General features: G+C 45.6%; 1 protein-coding gene across 5 annotated transcripts in view; it reads right to left on the bottom strand.

Moving 5' to 3' along the window:
* Positions 1–19,261, bottom strand: part of EPB41L1 (erythrocyte membrane protein band 4.1 like 1) — a 302,903-nt gene that overhangs the window by 70,961 nt on the left and 212,681 nt on the right. For all 5 annotated transcript variants that reach the window (XM_030211261.1, XM_030211259.1, XM_030211260.1 and 2 more), the window contains exons 7-9: positions 18,073–18,148; positions 10,326–10,544; positions 9,842–9,929 (exon numbers count right to left, since the gene is read on the bottom strand). In XM_030211261.1, coding sequence (XP_030067121.1) covers positions 9,842–9,929; positions 10,326–10,544; positions 18,073–18,148 — 383 coding nt within the window. The remainder of the gene's footprint in view (positions 1–9,841; positions 9,930–10,325; positions 10,545–18,072; positions 18,149–19,261) is intronic.

The following is a 19,261-nucleotide window of genomic DNA, read 5'->3' on the forward strand; positions in this document are numbered from 1 at the left end:
TATCAAAGTTAAGTAAGGTGCCAGGAGTGGTCCAAAGATCTTATAAAATTCGTTTGTAAAACCATCCAGACCCGGCACCTTCCCTGCTGGAAGTGCTTTAATAACCTGCACAACCTCATCTACTCTCACCGGCTCATCCAATGCCTCCCTCTGCGATTCAGACAGGACCCTCAAACCCCTTTCAGCCAAGTATTCGTCTATTTTTGCCGTCTGTACAGTGGCATCCTCCCGATACAGGTTCTTATAGTATTGTGCGAAACAGTCCCTTATCCCCGCAGCCCTGTGCTGAACCTCTCCTCCTGCTCCCTTTATTTTTAATATGTGCCGATCAGATGCTATTTTCCTTAATTTAGCTGCCAATAGTCTACCTGGTTTATTTGTACATTCGTAGTATACCTGCTTGGTCCTTGCATGTGCAAACTTCAAACTATCTTCATGGAGAGAGGCTATTTCCAGTCTCTTTGCTTGCAACGTCCGGTAGTCTGACCCCAACCCGGACAGCCTATATTTACTCTCCAAGTCTCCCAATTCACCCATGCATTGGGCCAAACGTTCTCTTTGGGCTCTAGACTTCTGAGCAGCTTGTTTAATAAAATACCCTCTCGCTACTGCCTTGAAAGCATCCCATACTGTTCCCAGTGGAGGTCCAGAATCTATATTGAGATCGAAATACTCTTTCAAGATTGGGCGAAACCTCGTCACCAGCTCTGGATCTTGTAGCAGGGAATTGTTAAGCGCCCATCTCTTATCCCGCTGCTCAGCTTGTAAGGCTGAAATTTTGGCCCAGACTGGGGCATGATCCGAGATGGTAATATGACCTATAGTGGCCCCCCCCACCCCATCAGACAGTGTCTTATCCATGAAAATATAGTCAATTCTGGAGTAGGAGAGGTGCACCGTTGAATAAAAGGTATACTCCCTCCCCCTAGAATTAGCCAGTCTCCATACGTCATATAAACCCAGCTCATCAACCAAACATTTCAATGCACGGGACAGTCTGCAATCAGTCGGAGCAGGAGGAGCTGATCTGTCCAGACCTGGCTGCATAGTGGCATTAAAGTCGCCAGCGACTATTAGTTTACCCCTAGCAAAATTCTGCAGTTCCCTCCTCAGGCGCAGGAAAAAAGTATCCTGCCTTTCATTTGGGGCGTATACACTGGCCAGTGTACATTCCTCCTGCTCCAATAACACATGTAAAAATAGGAATCTACCCTCCCTGTCCTTTCTGGAGTGCAATATCTGTACCTGGATATCTTTGTGAAACATTATAGCCACCCCACGTTTCTTTGTACCCGTGACATCTGAGGCACAATAGATCTGCTTGTATTGTCTAGATAGCAGAAGACCCTCATGCTTTTGCAGTAAATGGGTTTCCTGTAAAAAGACTATCCGTGGCTGCATCAGGTGCAGCTCACGTAGCAGTGCATGCCGCTTATATGGTGAATTCAAACCCTTTATATTATATGTGCAGATCTTAATGTCTACCATTGAAACTTATCAAGAAAGGATGAGATATAACATGTTGACCAGTGAAGACTGAAATCTAGTACTAACCTCCCCCCTCCCAAACTAACCCCGTCCCCCCTTACTCTGATTCCCCCCAACCCTACCCCCCTGATCCCCTCTCTACTCCTTAAATCCTCTCTACTACCCCCTAATTTAAATCCCCCAGCCAGCGCCACTCGGCACTACCTGGGACTTGAAGGAAGAAACCCCCTTGACCGAGTCACAGAGTGTCTTAACCAATTTAACAAACAAATTGAAATACATCCCCCCAATCCCCTTCCCCCCCAGTCCCCCCTCCCGCTCCTTCCAATCACAGTGTCGCATTGTCATCCACTACCATTTAGTACATTATCTTTTAAATAACTCTCACAAGAACATGTTCTCAACTTTACCCCCGTCTGGGATAGAAAACTGCACAGCTGAATTCAGGCCAAGTCTTTCAGCTTCTACGGTTCAGGTCTGGTGTCTTGAGCTCTTCGCCCCTTTCTCAACTCTCTTCCATCTCTGCAACCGTGCTTTTGTTGTGGGGGCCAATCCCGTAGGCATATTTTCCGTGGGGGTTAAGCCCGCTTCATGCAAGCTTTTCCACGCCTCTCCCACAGACCGGCATCGGAGCCTCTCTCCCTTAAGTTCAAAGCAAATGGCAAATGGAAATGCCCATCTATATATAATCTTCTCCTTGGTTAAGATCTCTATTACCGGCTTCATGGCCCTCCGTAGGCTCAGCGTGAACAAGGAGAGGTCTTGGTAAACTGCAACTCGAGCTCCATTAAATTCCAGGCTAGAGGACTGGCGAGCCTTTTGCCATATTTGTTCTTTACAGGCGTAGGTGGAAAACTTCACCACTATGTCCCTTGGCCTGTTGTCTCTCGCAGGGCCCAGTGCCCTATGCGCTCTGTCCATCACAATCTGGCTAACATCAAACTCTGGGCCCAATAGCTGCGCACATATAGCACGCACTACCGTCGGGACGTCCTCGTTCTCAGCGTTTTCCTGGACCCCTCGAAACCGGAGGTTTTGGCGTCTCCCCCGGTTTTCCAGGTCATCCATTTTAAACTGCAGATCTTCTGTCTTCTCTAAGAGCCTCTGCATGCGCCTTTCTGTTTCGTCGTGCCTCTCCCCCATCTCGTCTGCACGTTCCTCCAGCACTTCTACCCTTCCCCCAAGCTCTCTCAGGTCGACGCTCAGGGCGTCCACGTGCTCCAATATTTCTTCTTTGGACGCTACAATTTCAGCCCTAAGCGCCTCCAAGCTTTTGGTCAATTCTTGCGCGAATTCCTGATTAGGGGCGGGTTCGTGGTGTTCTTCGCGGGCCATGTTTTGGCCCGATTCTGAGATTCTGCGTACCTTGGGGGAGGCGGGCCTAGCTAGGCCTCGGTCTGTTTGTCTCGCCGACAACCTCTCGCTCTCCCTATGCAGCGCGCCGCTTTTTTTACTCATCTTCTTTATTAGCTTGAGAGAGTCGGCGACAGTTTGCAGATCTTGTAGCTGCTGTGAGAGGATTCTTTGTGGTAAGTGGAGCTTTAAAGCAGGAGGGAAGAACGGAGCTCCGGGTTTAGGCGGCCATTCAGTCCCGTGACGTCACTTCCTTCCCGCTTGAAGTTTTGATGATCGTGTACTGTTTGGTAATGCTTTCTCCATTTGCATTCCATATTGTGACACCGTGGCGTTTGAAGAGTCAACATCATTATTGAGAAATATGAGTCATCATCAGAGCAAACGATTTAGTATATGGATTTAGGAGCTGCCAAAAATAATAAGCAGCTAACTGATTTGTGTGGTGGGGAAGGGGGAGTTCCCAAGGTGCGGTAAAAAGCAATCTTTTACTGCACTTTGATATACCATGGGACACAGCAAGCTTAGGGGTCCTTTTACCAAGCTGTAGGAAAAAAGGGCCCTGCGCTGGGCCGTTTCTCCCATGCATCAATGCCCTTTTTACCGCAGCGGGTAAAACACACCCCAGGCGAACATGGCCATGTGGTAAACTCTTACAGCATGGCCAATGCGGCGGGGAGCCCTTACCGCCATCCACTGAGGTGGTGATAAGGGCTTCCGTGCTAAGCCGACAGTAACCAGTAACATAAAAAGCAAAGGGCATCGCGTACCCAAGGCACTATTTCCATTCTTGACTTGCGTCCAAAACAGGCGGTAGAAATTCTCTACCTTGTGGCGCTTACCCGGCGGCAATCGGCAGTGTACGTGCGCTGACGATTACTGCCCGCTTAACGCATGAGACCTTACCGCTAAGTCAATGGGTGGCGGTAAGGCCTCATGCCAAAAATGGGTATGCGCCAATTTTATTTTTTTTTCCACTTTTATTTATACAGTTTTATCATACATAATAAATCCTTATGAGTGATAATACACAAAACAACAATTTATAAACAAAAGGAAATATTCTAATAGTCACAATGATATATTCTACTATCGATCACAAATTAGGTAATGATCCAAGATTTATAGTAAATTTTCAAACACTTAAATATAAAGCATAATCACCAAATAAATAAATCAAAAGAGCAAGTTACGTCTCAAGTGGCAGACTCTTAGCTGCCATACAGTGGTGCATGCGGGACTAAACTTTAACATTTACCACTTCTCTGCTTAACAGAAATTCCTCCAACTGTTTTGGGTCATAGAATTGGTATTGCCTAGATTGAAATTTTATTCTACATATACTGTACATGGGTATCTCAGAACAAAATCTGCACCTATTGTTATTAATCTGGGACGTAGAGTCAAAAATTTCCTACGCCTTTGTTGAGTGTCCCTAGCCAAATCAGGGAATACCCTAACCTTTGATCCCATAAACAGAGAATCCAAATGTCTGAGGGAAAGTTTAAGGACTGCATCTCTGTCTATTTCCAATGCAAATGTCACCAAAAGGGTAGTTCTTTGGGTTATGACCTCTAAAGAAGACTCAAGAAATGCCGTGAGATCCATTACACCTTGTTGCTGTTGATTCTCAGATGATTTCGCATCCATTTGTATGTAATAAGCTCTTGTTATAGGTGGTAAGGAATTTTCCGGCATTCCCAGAATCTCCATTAAATATTTTCTGATCATTTGGATTGGCACTACCATAGGGGACCTAGGAAAATTTATAAAACGCAAGGTCAGTCTTTTTGAATAATTCTCTAAATATTCCAAGCGTCTCAGGGTGAAGTTTTTATCTTTAATTAGAGTTTGTCCCACAAGATCAAGTTTCTCAACTTTTTCCGACATCCTTCTAACCTCGGTCGCTTGGGATTCACTAGTTTGAATTTGGTTTAGAGCAGTCTCAGATAGAACTTTAATCGTCTCCATATTTTTCAAAATCAAGTTTTGTAAAGCTGAGTGGGTAGATGAAGTTAAGTCCCACAGTGTCTCCAAAGTCACTACAGCTGGTTTTTCTACTCTTCCCATTGAAAAAACCGGTAGGGGGGCTTTGGCAGCCTGTTCCAGAGTACTCACAGTCTTTTCCAAGGCTTGAGCAGCTGTTAATCCTGGTTCAGCTTGCAATGTGGCTCCAGTTGTCCGCTCGTGCAGTCTCCCTTCCTGATCACCTGGTTCTCCTCTCGATGCCATGGCCCCAGGACTTGCAACAATAGCTTCCCTTCCGGGTTGTGGGGGCGCTGCACGCTCGACGGGGCTTAGGGAAGCCCCGTCTCCACTGTTGTCTAGCGTTTGAGCGCTAGCACCGGCTAACGGAGTCGACGCCAACTCGGGACCAGACACAAGACGAAAATGATCCAGCGTTGTCTGGCGTGGCTGAGAGGTGCCGTCCGGTACAGAGGGAGCCTCCCGAACTTTGCCTCTTCTCTTGCCCATCACCGCGACGGGGAAGACGCTCACGCAAGTCCAAGCAAGGAGCTACTTCGAGGTGCGTCCGTTTAACTTGCTCTAACAGCCGCCATCTTGGATCGGTATGCGCCAATTTTAATTCGGCCGCACGTCCATTTTCGGCCACAAAAAAAATGGGGGCTTTTTTGCAGGCGCGCTGAAAAATGGACCTGCGCGTGTCCAAAACACGCACCTAACACCAGTACAGCCCATTTTTCAGCGCGCCTTAGTAAAAGGACCCCTACGGGCGATACTTAGAATGCGGGGGTTAATGTGTTCATTCCTTGCAAATCAGTGGCCACGAAACTACTGAACGAGGGAGACTGAAGCCGCCTTGAAGGTCCCTGAATATCCAGGTCCCTTTTTCTGCTAGCTTGGAATCATTGTTGCATACAAATGCCTCCATCAGAAGTGCAGGGCTCTACAGAGGAGCTCAGTAAAGGATTTACATTTCATATATATGAAAATAAGCATGCAGGACAGACTCTTCCATTGACCTCTGCTATAAGTCATCAGATTCCCCATCAACTCAGCCAGAAATACAATTACTTCCACTCCACCCCCTCCCCAGCCACAGCAACAAACACCACCACAGTCCTTTCAAGCCCAGCTTGTGCTTCAGATCTAAAAGCTTTCACAAGCAGAATAAAATTATTCCATCCAAGGCTAGCTCACGATTCACCATTCATCATGGGGAAAATTCTTTAAAGGGGAGCTAAGAAGGTGCATATATGGAGTCTGTTTTCGAAAGGAAAGTAGGTATCTACTTTCCATTATGAAATACTGGTGTAACAGGTCAAATATGCTGGTGATCACTTGTACCAAACACAGAGCAGGTATAAAACACACACTTATTTAACAGTATTCTATCATTTATATGCATAATAATGCGGTCCTCTCATAAGTACATAAGTATTGCCATGAAAGACCAAAGGTCCATCGAGCCCAGCATCACAAATACCCGGCAAGATCCCAAAAATGTACAAAACATTTTATACTGCTTATCCCAGAAATAGTGGATTTTCCCCAAGTCCATTTAATAACGGTCTATGGACTTTTCCTTTAGGAAGCCGGCCAAACCTTTTTTTAAACTCCGCTAAGCTAACCGCCTTTATCACATTCTCTGGCAACAAATTCCAGAGTTTACACGTTGAGTGAAGAAACATTTTCTCCAATTCATTTTAAATTTACTACATTGTAGCTTCATCGCATGCCCCCTAGTCCTAGTATTTTTGGAAAGATTGAACAGACGCTTCACATCTACCCGTTCAACTCCACTCATTATTTTATACACCTCTATCATATCTCCCCTCAGCCGCCTTTTCTTCAAACTGAAGAGCCCTAGCCACTTTAGCCTTTCCTCATAGGGAAGTTGTCCCATCCCGTTTATCATTCTTGTCGCCCTTCTCTGCACCTTTTCTAATTCCACTATATCTTTTTTGAGATACGGCGACCAGAATTGAACACAATATTTGAGGTGCGGTCGCACCACGGAGCGATACAAAGGCATTATAACATCCTCATTTTTGTTTTCCATTCCTTTCCTAATAATACCTAACATTCTATTTGCTTTCTTAGCTGCAGCAGCACACGGAGCAGAAGGTTTCAACGTATCATCAACGACGACACCTAGATCCCTTTCTTGGTCCGTTACTCCTAACGTGGAACCTTGCATGACGTAGCTATAATTCGGGTTCCTCTTTCCCACATGCATCACTTTGCACTTGCTCACATTAAACGTCATCTACCATTTAGACGCCCAGTCTCCCAGTCTTGTAAGGTCCGCATGTAATTTTTCACAATCCTCCCACGATTTAACGACTTTGAATAACTTTGTGTCATCAGCAAATTTAATTACCTCACTAGTTACTCCCATCTCTAGGCCATTTATAAATATGTTAAAAAGCAGCGGTCCCAGCACAGACCCCTGGGGAACCTCACTAACTACCCTTCTCCATTGAGAATACTGACCATTTAACCCTACTCTCTGTTTTCTATCTTTTAACCAGTTTTTTTCCTTTTTTTTTTTAATCATTTATTTATAATTTTTCATTTTACAAGGGTCACTTGCAAACGGTAATACAGAGATGACTGCACATTAATACAATATAAGAAAAAAACAATCCCAACTAGATATATGGATTATATACAATCTTTCTCTTTCTTAGACCACAAAATGAAGAAAAATAGGGAGAGTGAAATAAGACAAGGAGATCAATTAAACAGTAAACAGAACAAAGAAAACATGGTATTAACCTGATTATCCCCAGATATTACTCATCTAATACATTATTCCACATTGATCATCTGGTTGGCTTCCTCAAGACCAAATACGGCATATAGTCAATTCATTTCATTGAGAACATACTTATTGTCCAGGTTTTAGGTAAAAATAATACATCTGATTACATTCTCTCTCGTTTAAAAACCAGAAATTATTTAACGATACATATAAAGTCTCTAATTCAAATCCCACTGATTAAAGCAATCCCAGTTTTCACAGGTTTCACTCCTTTCGAAGCAAATATTTCTGAGGAAAACTTTAGGAGTCATACCTGGAACTCTGGGAAAAACAATAATCTCGACATTAATCATCCACAAAAACATCCACCTTATTATTCAAAGTTTCTGGTCAATTATCATTTTCAAGATCATAACCAATTCTTGCTTGTACAGAACTTCATCTGTCATATCAATTTTTTCACTCTCAAAGGGTTCAGTCAAATTGTCCATGCAACTCTCCAATAAGATCATATCTGAAACAAAGTTATTTACTACCGCTGTTAGGTCCCGAAGCGCCTTCCAGATGGTGTTCAATGTAACCTCCACGGAAGCCAAAAACTCCAAGATGATTTCTCTTGAGGTGTTTAGGAGTGGTTCCGCCGATTCGGGTTCTGCTGTAAACGTCCTCCGTTTCAGCATATGCCTCTAACTCACTCCTCCACTCCTTTGGACATGGTGGTTGAATAATTCGGGAGCGATGGAGTTGTTTTTCCAGGTCCAAGAGCGTCAACGCTCCTTCGCCGGCGCTAATCAAAGGACTCGCCAACCCTTTCATCTGTGGGCAGTTCGATGCACAGCGGTCCCGCACTTGCTGCTCAGGGGACAAAACGCTGGCCATCAGCGGCTGACCGCCGGCTGTTCCCTTCTTCTCAAACCAGTTTTTAATCCACAATAGAACACTACCTCCTACCCCATGACTCTTTTTAGCAAGTGGTAAGCCCCCATTGGGCTTACTGCCGCTTTCCAAAAGGTGCCCTAAGATGTGGGCATTTAAACCAGGTTTTAGTTAATATAAATGGTTGCACCTAAAGTTTAGTCACAGGACAGCCGTTATGGGGCAGATTCTATATATGGCGCCTAAAAAATCCGTGCATAATTAAGCATGTTTTATATGATTTAGGCACAGTATAGAATATGCTTAGTTAATACCGTAGCACCTAAATCTACGTGTGTCCATTTACATCAATAAAAACCTGGTGTAAATCTGTGCATGTAGATTTAGGTGCATTTACCTCGTATTCTGTAGTTACGCACAGAAATTTTGGAACGCCCATGAATCCCCCCCCCCCCATAAATACGCCCATAAACACGCCCCTTTAAAGCTACGCGTGTTTATTTTGAACTGCGCCCTTTATAATTTAGCTGCAGTTCTTTATAGAATACTCAGAGATTTCCACGCATAAATTTTAATTATTGCCAATTAGTGCTCGTCATTGCATGCTAAGTGCCGTTAAAAACGCTGATTACTTTGTTAGGCCAATTAAGTTATGCAATATCTCAGTGCAGAATCTAGGCACCATATATAGAATCCGGGGGAATGCGTATTCTATAAACTGCGCCTAACTTTAGGCAAGGTTTATAGCATAGTGCTAAGCGCAGTTTTGTTCGGCACCAATTTTCTTTGGATGCCATAATACAGAATCTGGCCGTTCGTGAGTTGACGCTAAGCTTGGAGAATACTACATATTGGCCAACCAGCGCTTACACAGTGAATGTTACATTTCACGCCCAGTGCTGGTATTCTATAAGCACGCCAATGGCACTTACATTTAGGCGCTAAAGATTACAGAATTAGGGGGAAGCTGCTTAGCTGTGGCAGTCGCAGATGTTCTCCGAAGAATGCAGTCCCACAAGAGGGTCACATGACCGTTCATTCATTCACATGACCTATGTATGGAAGCACTTCTTTAAAGGATTTATATGGGTAAATTTCCTGTTTACCTCCAGGGAAAACAATTTAAAAATCTGGGTCCCTTTCTCCCTGTTTGGAAAATATGCAGTGTTGTGAGACAACTGGGTAGCAGCAGGCAGAAATGAGCAATAGATGGGAAAATATAAGAGATGACAATAAACAAACATGATGGACACAGATCATATGTAGAGGAAGAAAGATTGTGAAAGATAAATAACCATAAGTAAACATTGAAAATAAACAGACCTACAGCATACAAAGCACGACAAAAAATATATATAGGTTTAGAGAGATATCACAGGCTCTTTAGAACCACACCTTGGCATGATGCAAGTCTACGCCATACATGGAAAGCTTCTTTGAATTCTCCAGGAAATGAATTTCTGCTTCGCCAGGCGTCATGCCCCTGAGGAAGAAAACAGGCAGAGAAACAACACTGAAAGACAGATCTGGAAAAGCGCTGGGGCTCTGTCTCCTTCCCCACTGCTTTGGCTGCAGAAAGCAGTGGCTTGGAAAGATCAAGCCTGAGGTTTGCCAATCAAGGGCTCTTACGAAACATTTACTACTGTGAGCTGTTACCTGCCTCCCAGAAATAATCATTGATAATGCTAAAAAGAGTGCCTGACGACTCAGTACATCTCGGCTCATTCACAGAAAACAATGAAAATATGTGGGGAATTTCCCTTAATACTGGGGAGCTTTTTTTTCAACGCATTCTGCTGTGCTTTCCTCTCCCTTGATACAAAGTTCGCTCTGTGTCAGGATTTAAAGTGACCCCATGTATTAGGCTGCCCTTCCATACCTGTATGTTTTATGTAACTCGATAATCCGCTCCTCCAGCTCTTTGGTTTGATTGGGTGCAAAACGGAGTTCACTGACGTAGTTACCAACGTGTTCCTCGGGATCATAATCTCCCATCTCTGCCTGGACAGCATAGGAACCCAGAAGGGCATGCGTGACAAAGGAACAGGGCAGGCGCCCTGAGATGATGTCAGCTCTCAGCTGCAGGCAGAGGTAGTATCTGCAAGAAGCAGTAGCATAAATGAAGAGAGTGCAAACTTTCTGAGCCATATCAAGCTATCAATATATACAGTGGTGGAAATAAGTATTTGATCCCTTGCTGATTTTGTAAGTTTGCCCACTGACAAAGACATGAGCAGCCCATAATTGAAGGGTAGGTTATTGGTAACAGTGAGAGATAGCACATCACAAATTAAATCCGGAAAATCACATTGTGGAAAGTATATGAATTTATTTGCATTCTGCAGAGGGAAATAAGTATTTGATCCCCCACCAACCAGTAAGAGATCTGGCCCCTACAGACCAGGTAGATGCTCCAAATCAACTCGTTACCTGCATGACAGACAGCTGTCGGCAATGGTCACCTGTATGAAAGACACCTGTCCACAGACTCAGTGAATCAGTCAGACTCTAACCTCTACAAAATGGCCAAGAGCAAGGAGCTGTCTAAGGATGTCAGGGACAAGATCATACACCTGCACAAGGCTGGAATGGGCTACAAAACCATCAGTAAGACGCTGGGCGAGAAGGAGACAACTGTTGGTGCCATAGTAAGAAAATGGAAGAAGTACAAAATGACTGTCAATCGACAAAGATCTGGGGCTCCACGCAAAATCTCACCTCGTGGGGTATCCTTGATCATGAGGAAGGTTAGAAATCAGCCTACAACTACAAGGGGGGAACTTGTCAATGATCTCAAGGCAGCTGGGACCACTGTCACCACGAAAACCATTGGTAACACATTACGACATAACGGATTGCAATCCTGCAGTGCCCGCAAGGTCCCCCTGCTCCGGAAGGCACATGTGACGGCCCGTCTGAAGTTTGCCAGTGAACACCTGGATGATGCCGAGAGTGATTGGGAGAAGGTGCTGTGGTCAGATGAGACAAAAATTGAGCTCTTTGGCATGAACTCAACTCGCCGTGTTTGGAGGAAGAGAAATGCTGCCTATGACCCAAAGAACACCGTCCCCACTGTCAAGCATGGAGGTGGAAATGTTATGTTTTGGGGGTGTTTCTCTGCTAAGGGCACAGGACTACTTCACCGCATCAATGGGAGAATGGATGGGGCCATGTACCGTACAATTCTGAGTGACAACCTCCTTCCCTCCGCCAGGGCCTTAAAAATGGGTCGTGGCTGGGTCTTCCAGCACGACAATGACCCAAACATACAGCCAAGGCAACAAAGGAGTGGCTCAGGAAGAAGCACATTAGGGTCATGGAGTGGCCTAGCCAGTCACCAGACCTTAATCCCATTGAAAACTTATGGAGGGAGCTGAAGCTGCGAGTTGCCAAGCGACAGCCCAGAACTCTTAATGATTTAGAGATGATCTGCAAAGAGGAGTGGACCAAAATTCCTCCTGACATGTGTGCAAACCTCATCATCAACTACAGAAGACGTCTGACCGCTGTGCTTGCCAACAAGGGTTTTGCCACCAAGTATTAGGTCTTGTTTGCCAGAGGGATTAAATACTTATTTCCCTCTGCAGAATGCAAATAAATTCATATACTTTCCACAATGTGATTTTCCGGATTTAATTTGTGATGTGCTATCTCTCACTGTTACCAATAACCTACCCTTCAATTATGGGCTGCTCATGTCTTTGTCAGTGGGCAAACTTACAAAATCAGCAAGGGATCAAATACTTATTTCCACCACTGTATAAATGGCGAGTGTCGTACTCACTCGCAAATGCGCAGTAGAGACCCTCTCTGCCCCGCCCCCACGTCAATACGTGATGACGGGGGCGGAACAGAGACGGTCTGTACTGCGCATTTGCGAGGGACACCACTGTTGCTAACGCTCCCCCCACCTGGAGTCACCGCCGCCACCCACCTTCCACCCGGTCGGGCCCTCGCTCCGCTATTGAAACAGCAAGGGCATGCAGCACACAGCTCTGCTGAGCTGCCGTCGGCCTTCCTTCTTCTCTGCCTGTGTCCCGCCCTCGACGATGTTACGACACACGAGGGCGGGACACAGGCAGAGAAGAAGAGGGAAGGCCGACGGCAGCTCAGCAGTAGAGCTGTGTGCTGCATGCCCTCGCTGTTTCAATAGTGGAGCGAGGGCCCAACCGGGTGGAAGGTGGGTGGCGATGGCGACGGCTCTGGGGGGGGGGAACTCGGAGGGGGAGTGGCAGCGGCGAACTCGGCGGCGGAGTGGGGGGGCCTTTCAACCCCCCCCCCTTCCTATACTAGCCCGTTTTTACAGGCTGAACTGCTAGTTCTAATAATGTTCTTGTTGTGACAGTCCAGAAAATAGCAGAAGGCTGTGGTATCAACAATAGCCACAAGGTGTCAGTATCTACCACTAAAATGATCAGATATTGACATCATTAACACCTTGTGGTCATTGCTGCTACAACAGACTGTGCCTCCCACATAACATTATGCAAGCAGCAAAGGCATTGAGAACAGCAGGCTGTATTGGAGCCCCCACAGCGAAGGGGATTCTGCCATGATCACATAGGCGTCACTGCACAGAGCAAGGGGGCAAATGTTTCTCCTAAAAAATGCCTCTCCCCTCTTTTTCCTGAACCAGCTTGGCACAAGTTTACAAATCTTATTCATCCCCAGCTCCGTCGCCTCCGTCCCTCCCTTCTGCCTCTCTGGCCAAAGGAGCAGCGACAACAGCTCTTCTGCAGTGTAACCCAGCCCCTTCTGCTGCTGAAACCTCTTCTCCTGTCTGATTCCAACAATCAACTACTGAAACCATATAAAGGGCAATTCTGTAACTGGGTTACCCACATTTACACAAACCTTGCGCGTGCAAATAATAAAACTCCAGCATTTATATCTCGCTTAACCAAATGGTTCTAGGTAGGTTTATTTATTTAATTTATTTATTTATTAGGATTTATTTACCACCCTTTTTGAAAGAATTCACTCAAGGTGGTGTACAGTAAAACTAAATCAAACATGACCAATAGGCAATTACAGCAGTAAAAATATTCAAGTAACAATACAGAGCATGGCGTGGAGGGGCATAATTGAACAGGGCGCCCTCGCAGAACGGCCCCGTGAAGGGGCGGGGAAACCCGTATTATCGAAACAAGATGGGTGTCCATCTTTTGTTCCATTAATATGGTCAGGGATTCCCAAATCTCAACATTTAAGTCGACCTTAGAGATAGTTGACCTTAGAGATGGTCATCCTCGGTTTTCGGCCATAATGGAAACCGAGGATGCCCATCTCAAAAATGACCAAATCCAAGCCCTTTGGTCGTGGGAGCCAGCATTTGTAGTGCACTGGTCCCCCTCACATGCCAGGATACCAACCGGGAACCCTAGGGGGCACTGCAGTGGACTTCACAAATTGCTCCCAGGTGCATAGCTCCCTTACCTTCGGTGCTGAGCCCCCCCCCCCAAAACCCACTACCCACAACTGTACACCACTACCGTAGCCCTAAGGGGTGAAGGGGGGCACCTACATGTGGGTACAGTGGGTTTCGGGTGGGTTTTGGAGGGCTCACATTTACCACCACAAGTGTAAAGGTGGGGGGATGGGCCTGGGTCCGCTTGGTTGAAATGCACTAGACCCACTAAAACTGCTCCAGGGACCTGCATACTGCTGTCATGGAGCTGGGTATGACATTTGAGCAAAGTTGCCAGATGGGCGGTTTTCCCACCCAATTGGGCGGCTTTCCGCAACCCACTGCGTGAAATTTTTGCCCGCTGTGGGTCGCGGTTTTTTTAATTTGAATGGGCGGGTTGTTTTTTCTCCGCCGGCTCGGGTTTTCTCGTCCCGCGGGGGGCATGGTTAACAACGTGTCAACGACGTATTGACGACGTCAGTGACGTTGTGGGCGGAGTTGGTGACGGGGCGTGGTTGGTGATGGTGGGGCGGAACTGATGACGGCGGGGGCGGGGCTGATGACGGCAGGGGCGGGGTTGATGACGGCAGGGGCGGGGGTGTGCAGTTTTGGGCAGGTTTTGAACTTGTTTGGGGTCGGAAAATTTATTTAAACCTGGCAACCCTGCATTTGAGGCTGGCATAGAGGCTGGGAGGGGGTTAGTGACTACTGGGGGAGTAAGGGAAAGTCATCCAAGTCAAGTCGGCCAAGTGCTCATCAGGGACGCCCTTCTTTTATCCATTATCGGCCGAGGATGCCCATCTCTTAATCACGCCTTCGCTACGGTGCCGACATGCCCCCATGAACTTTGGTCGTCCCCGCGACGGAAAGCAGTTGATGCCCAAAATCGGCTTTCGATTATGCCGATTTGGGCGACCCTGAGAGAAGGACGCCCATCTGCCGATTTGTGTCGGAAGATGGGCGCCCTTCTCTTTCGAAAATAAGCCTGATAGTAAACTATTTACAATGTCAACACAATACGTAATAGAACATTTTAATTGACCGTGAAGGATATAAACAAAGATGGAACATATAGATAGGTAAGAGAGAAGAGTTAGTAAGTAAGGTGACTAATTTAAAGAACGGTGCACATGAGTTCAGAAAGATAGTTAAATATTATCCCAGCTAGGGTAGGAGTGGATAAACATGTCCCGCTGCAGTATACGTTGCAAAAGAATAAATAAGATCAAATTCTAAAAACACTTTACAATAAAAGAAACAATACATTTTAAAATCATGTTTATAATACCCTCTAAGACATATTATTCTTATTATTATTTGTTACATTTGTATCCCACATTTTCCCACCTATTTACAGGCTCAATGTGGCTTACATGGTCCCGTAGAGGTGTTCGCCATCTCCGGTAGTGAAACAAATACAAGGAATTAATGCGGTCGGATAAGGTTCATGTGTTATAGACACATTGGGAATCATAGAGAGGAAGAGTTATGAATAGTTTATTACAAGCTTTGGTAACGTTGTGTTGCAGGTCAAATCAACTTCAAGAAACTTTTGGAAAAACGGTAACGGAATTCAAACATGCGTGGGATAAGCATAAAGGAATCCTGTGCTGAAGGAATGGATCCTCAGGAGCTTAGTGAAGATCGGGAGGCGGGGCTGGTGGTTGGGAGGCGGGGATAGTGCTGGGCAGACTTATACGGTCTGTGCCAGAGCCGGTGGTGGGAGGCAGGACTGGTGGTTGGGAGGCGGGGACAGTGCTGGGCAGACTTATACGGTCTGTGCCAGAGCCGGTGGTTGGGAGGCGGGGATAGTGCTGGGCAGACTTATACGGTCTGTGCCAGAGCCGGTGGTAGGAGGCGGGACTGGTGGTTGGGAGGCGGGGACAGTGCTGGGCAGACTTATACGGTCTGTGCCAGAACCGGTGGTGGGAGGCGGGGCTGGTGGTTGGGAGGCGGAGATAGTGCTGGCCAGACTTATACGGTCTGTGCCAGAACTGATGGTGGGAGGCGGGGCTGGTGGTTGGGAGGCGGGGATAGTGCTGGGCAGACTTATACGGTCTGTGCCCTGAAAAAGACAGGTACAAATCAAGGTAAGGTATACACATATGTTTGTCTTGTTGGACAGACTGGATGGACCGTGCAGGTCTTTTTCTGCCGTCATCTACTATGTTACTATGTTCTTATAGCAAGTCAAACTTGCACATAATCTGTAATTTTTCTAATCCCTGATGGTAGGTTGTTCCATAAATCTGGGGTTTTACTAAATAAAGTTCTATTTCTAGTTGTCACTAATCTACAGGATAAACGGGATGGAGGTACCGCAAGCAATTCACTTGACGATCTCAATATCTGTGATGACTGATACATCAATATTGCTACAGTTAAGAAGGTAGGGCAAAGCCTATACAGTATCTTTAATATAAAAAAAACATCACAACTCAATTCTGGCCCAGACAGGAAGCCAATGTAATTCATGTAACAACGGTTTAGCATGATTAAACTTTGTAACCCTCCCAAAATCAACTTTGCTGTTACATTTTTGAATAACTTGTAATCTCTGAATTTGTTTCACAGGGAGTCCCAATAGGCAAACATTACAATCATTCAACAAGATAATATTGTAGCCTGAACAGCTATTTGCATCTGTTGTTTGTCCAAAACAAATTTTCAATCTCTATAAGACTTTCCGCTTAAAAAAGGCTTTTCGAATCGAATGATTTGCATGAATATCCATAGCCAACCTACAGTCCATAAGCACATAAATAATGCCACACTGGGAAAAGACCAAGGTTCCATCGAGCCCAGCATCCTGTCCACAACAGCGGCCAATCCAGGCCAAGGGCACCTGGCGAGCTTCCCAAACGTACAAACATTCTATACAATCAAGCCATTGTGACATCACTAATGAGGTTGGCTCTTATTGGTGGAATGAGCCACTATGACATCACAATAGGTTAAATCACTGCTCTATGTAATAAAAGTGAGCCAAGTAGAGGACATAAGTACATAAGTAATGCCACACTGGGAAAAGACCAAGGGTCCATTGAGCCCAGCATCCTATCCACGACAGCGGCCAATCCAGGCCAAGGGCACCTGACAAGGTTCCCAAACATACAAACATTCTATACATGTTATTCCTGGAATTGTGGATTTTTCCCAAGTCCATTTAGTAATGGTTTATGGACTTGTCGTTTAGGAAACCGTCTAACCCCTTTTTAAACTCTGCCTAGCTAACTGCCTTCACCACATTCTCTGGCAACGAATTCCAGAGTTTAATTAAGCGTTGGATGAAGAAAAAGTTTCTCCGATTTGTTTTAAATTTACTACACTGTAGTTTCATCGCATGCCCCCTAGTCCTAGTATTTTTGGAAAGTGTGAACAGACGCTTCACATCCACCTGTTCCACTCCACTCGTTATTTTATATACCTCTATCATGTCTCCCCCTCCTCTCCCAGTACGAGCACCACACACGTCCTTAGTTGCAACTGCTATTCGTATAATTTGACTGAAAATAGATTCCAAAATTAGGGGTCATTTTACCATGCTGCGGGGAAAAGTGCCTGCGCTGGCCGTTTTTCCTGTGCACCAGGGTCCTTTTTACTGCAGCGGGTAAAAAGACCCCAGGTACACATGGCCATGCGGTAAAAGAACTCGTACCACATGGTCATATGACGGGGAGCCCTTACCGCCACCCACTGAGGTGGCGATAAGAGCTCACATGCTAACCTGGCAGTAACCGGGCAGCATGCGGCGATGCCAGTCAGGTTATCGCCGCACAAGCCATTTTCTGGGGGGAGGTCCTTTTCCCCCATAAATGGCACACACTAAGAGTTGGACTACCGCCGGCGGCCACATTGGGCCGGCAGTAGTCCTGAAAGAGTGAGCGGGAAGCCCGCGTTGGGCTCACTGCCGGTCTGTAAAAGGGCCCCTAAGGAATCTAACTTGGGTGTCTAATTTAGGATCTGAATATCAGCCTTCGACAGGTTGGGGTTAGGGCTGATGATTACAGGAACTCTGGTGCATGGTGATTGGACCAAAATAAAATGAGAGGGGGATTCAAAGTAGGAGAAGCATTCCTGAGTACCTGCAAATGACATTCCCGGGCTTGGTTCTGGATTGAGCAGGAAGCCCAAAGGAGCAGAAGGAAACAGCTGGGTCAAAAAAAAAAACAAGAAACAAAAAAAACCACATGACGGTGCCAAGTTCCCTCTTTCCCACCTTGTGATGTCTTCTGTGAGCTGAGCAGGATCTGGTGGATAAAACTTCACAGTGAATCCAAAATTCCAAGGGCTACCTAATGCAGAGGAAGACAGGAAAGAAAAGGACCTTTTAACATTTAATTCCTACTGTTAACGCCAAGAAAAGACAAAACAGCCACTTAATATACATAACATTCACATATAGCAGGGCTTCACAACCAGCTCCTTAGGACACACCCAGCTGGTCAGGTTTTCAGGAGGCTGACAATGAATATGCATGAAACAGATTTGCATACAGTAGAGGCAGCGCATGCAAATGTATGTCTTGCATATTCATTGGGCCCAATAGTCAGTGCTATTTAACATAGTAAATGACGGCAGATAAAGACCTGAACAGTCCATCCAGTCTGCCCAACAGGATAAATTCATTTTACTTGATATGCGATACTTTATTTGTATATCCGAGTTTGATTTGTCCTTCAGGGCACAGACCCTAGAAGTCTGCCCAGCACTGTTCTTGTACTAAGTTCTGAAGCTAACGTCGAAGTCCCTTAAAATTTACATTCCAGCCCGAGGGGCAGAACTACATTTAACCAGCCATGAACGGTTAAATAGCTCTTAGCCAGCTAATATTCAGTTTGATATATTTGGCTATCTCTGCTGAATATTGGCACACAGTGGCCAACCAGCTACATGGCGAGACATAGCCAGCTATCTGCGAATATTCAAGCACTTGCCAGCTAAGTTTAGTGGGCAAATGAGACCGCAGAAATAGTCCTATCTTTGCCCACTAAACTTAACCAGCCAGCACTGACTATTCACATTTATTTATTTATTTATTTAATTGCATTTGTATCCCACATTTTCCCACCATTTTGCAGGCTCAATGTGGCTTAATATACATAGCTGGTTAAGTTAGAGACGGCCAAAAAAAACCTGGAATATCCAATGCCGATCACTGGAAACAGCCCAGCATTGAATATTCAGGGTCGGCGCCACCTACCTCTGGCTGACTATCAGGGGGATGGTGTCTATCTTGAAAAGTAAGAAGGAACCACAACCACAGTTTGAACTTGCCAAGGAAAGGATAATTACTTCACAATGAAAGCTCGCTATAGCTACTAAGCTATCAATACATTTGGAAAAAATCACACGTGTGGTTTTTGCAACTGCTCCAGTCCTTCCTCAGTAATATGCCAAAACATAAG

Source organism: Microcaecilia unicolor, chromosome 8 (genome assembly GCF_901765095.1).
Source record: "Microcaecilia unicolor chromosome 8, aMicUni1.1, whole genome shotgun sequence".
NCBI classification, from domain to species: domain Eukaryota; kingdom Metazoa; phylum Chordata; class Amphibia; order Gymnophiona; family Siphonopidae; genus Microcaecilia; species Microcaecilia unicolor.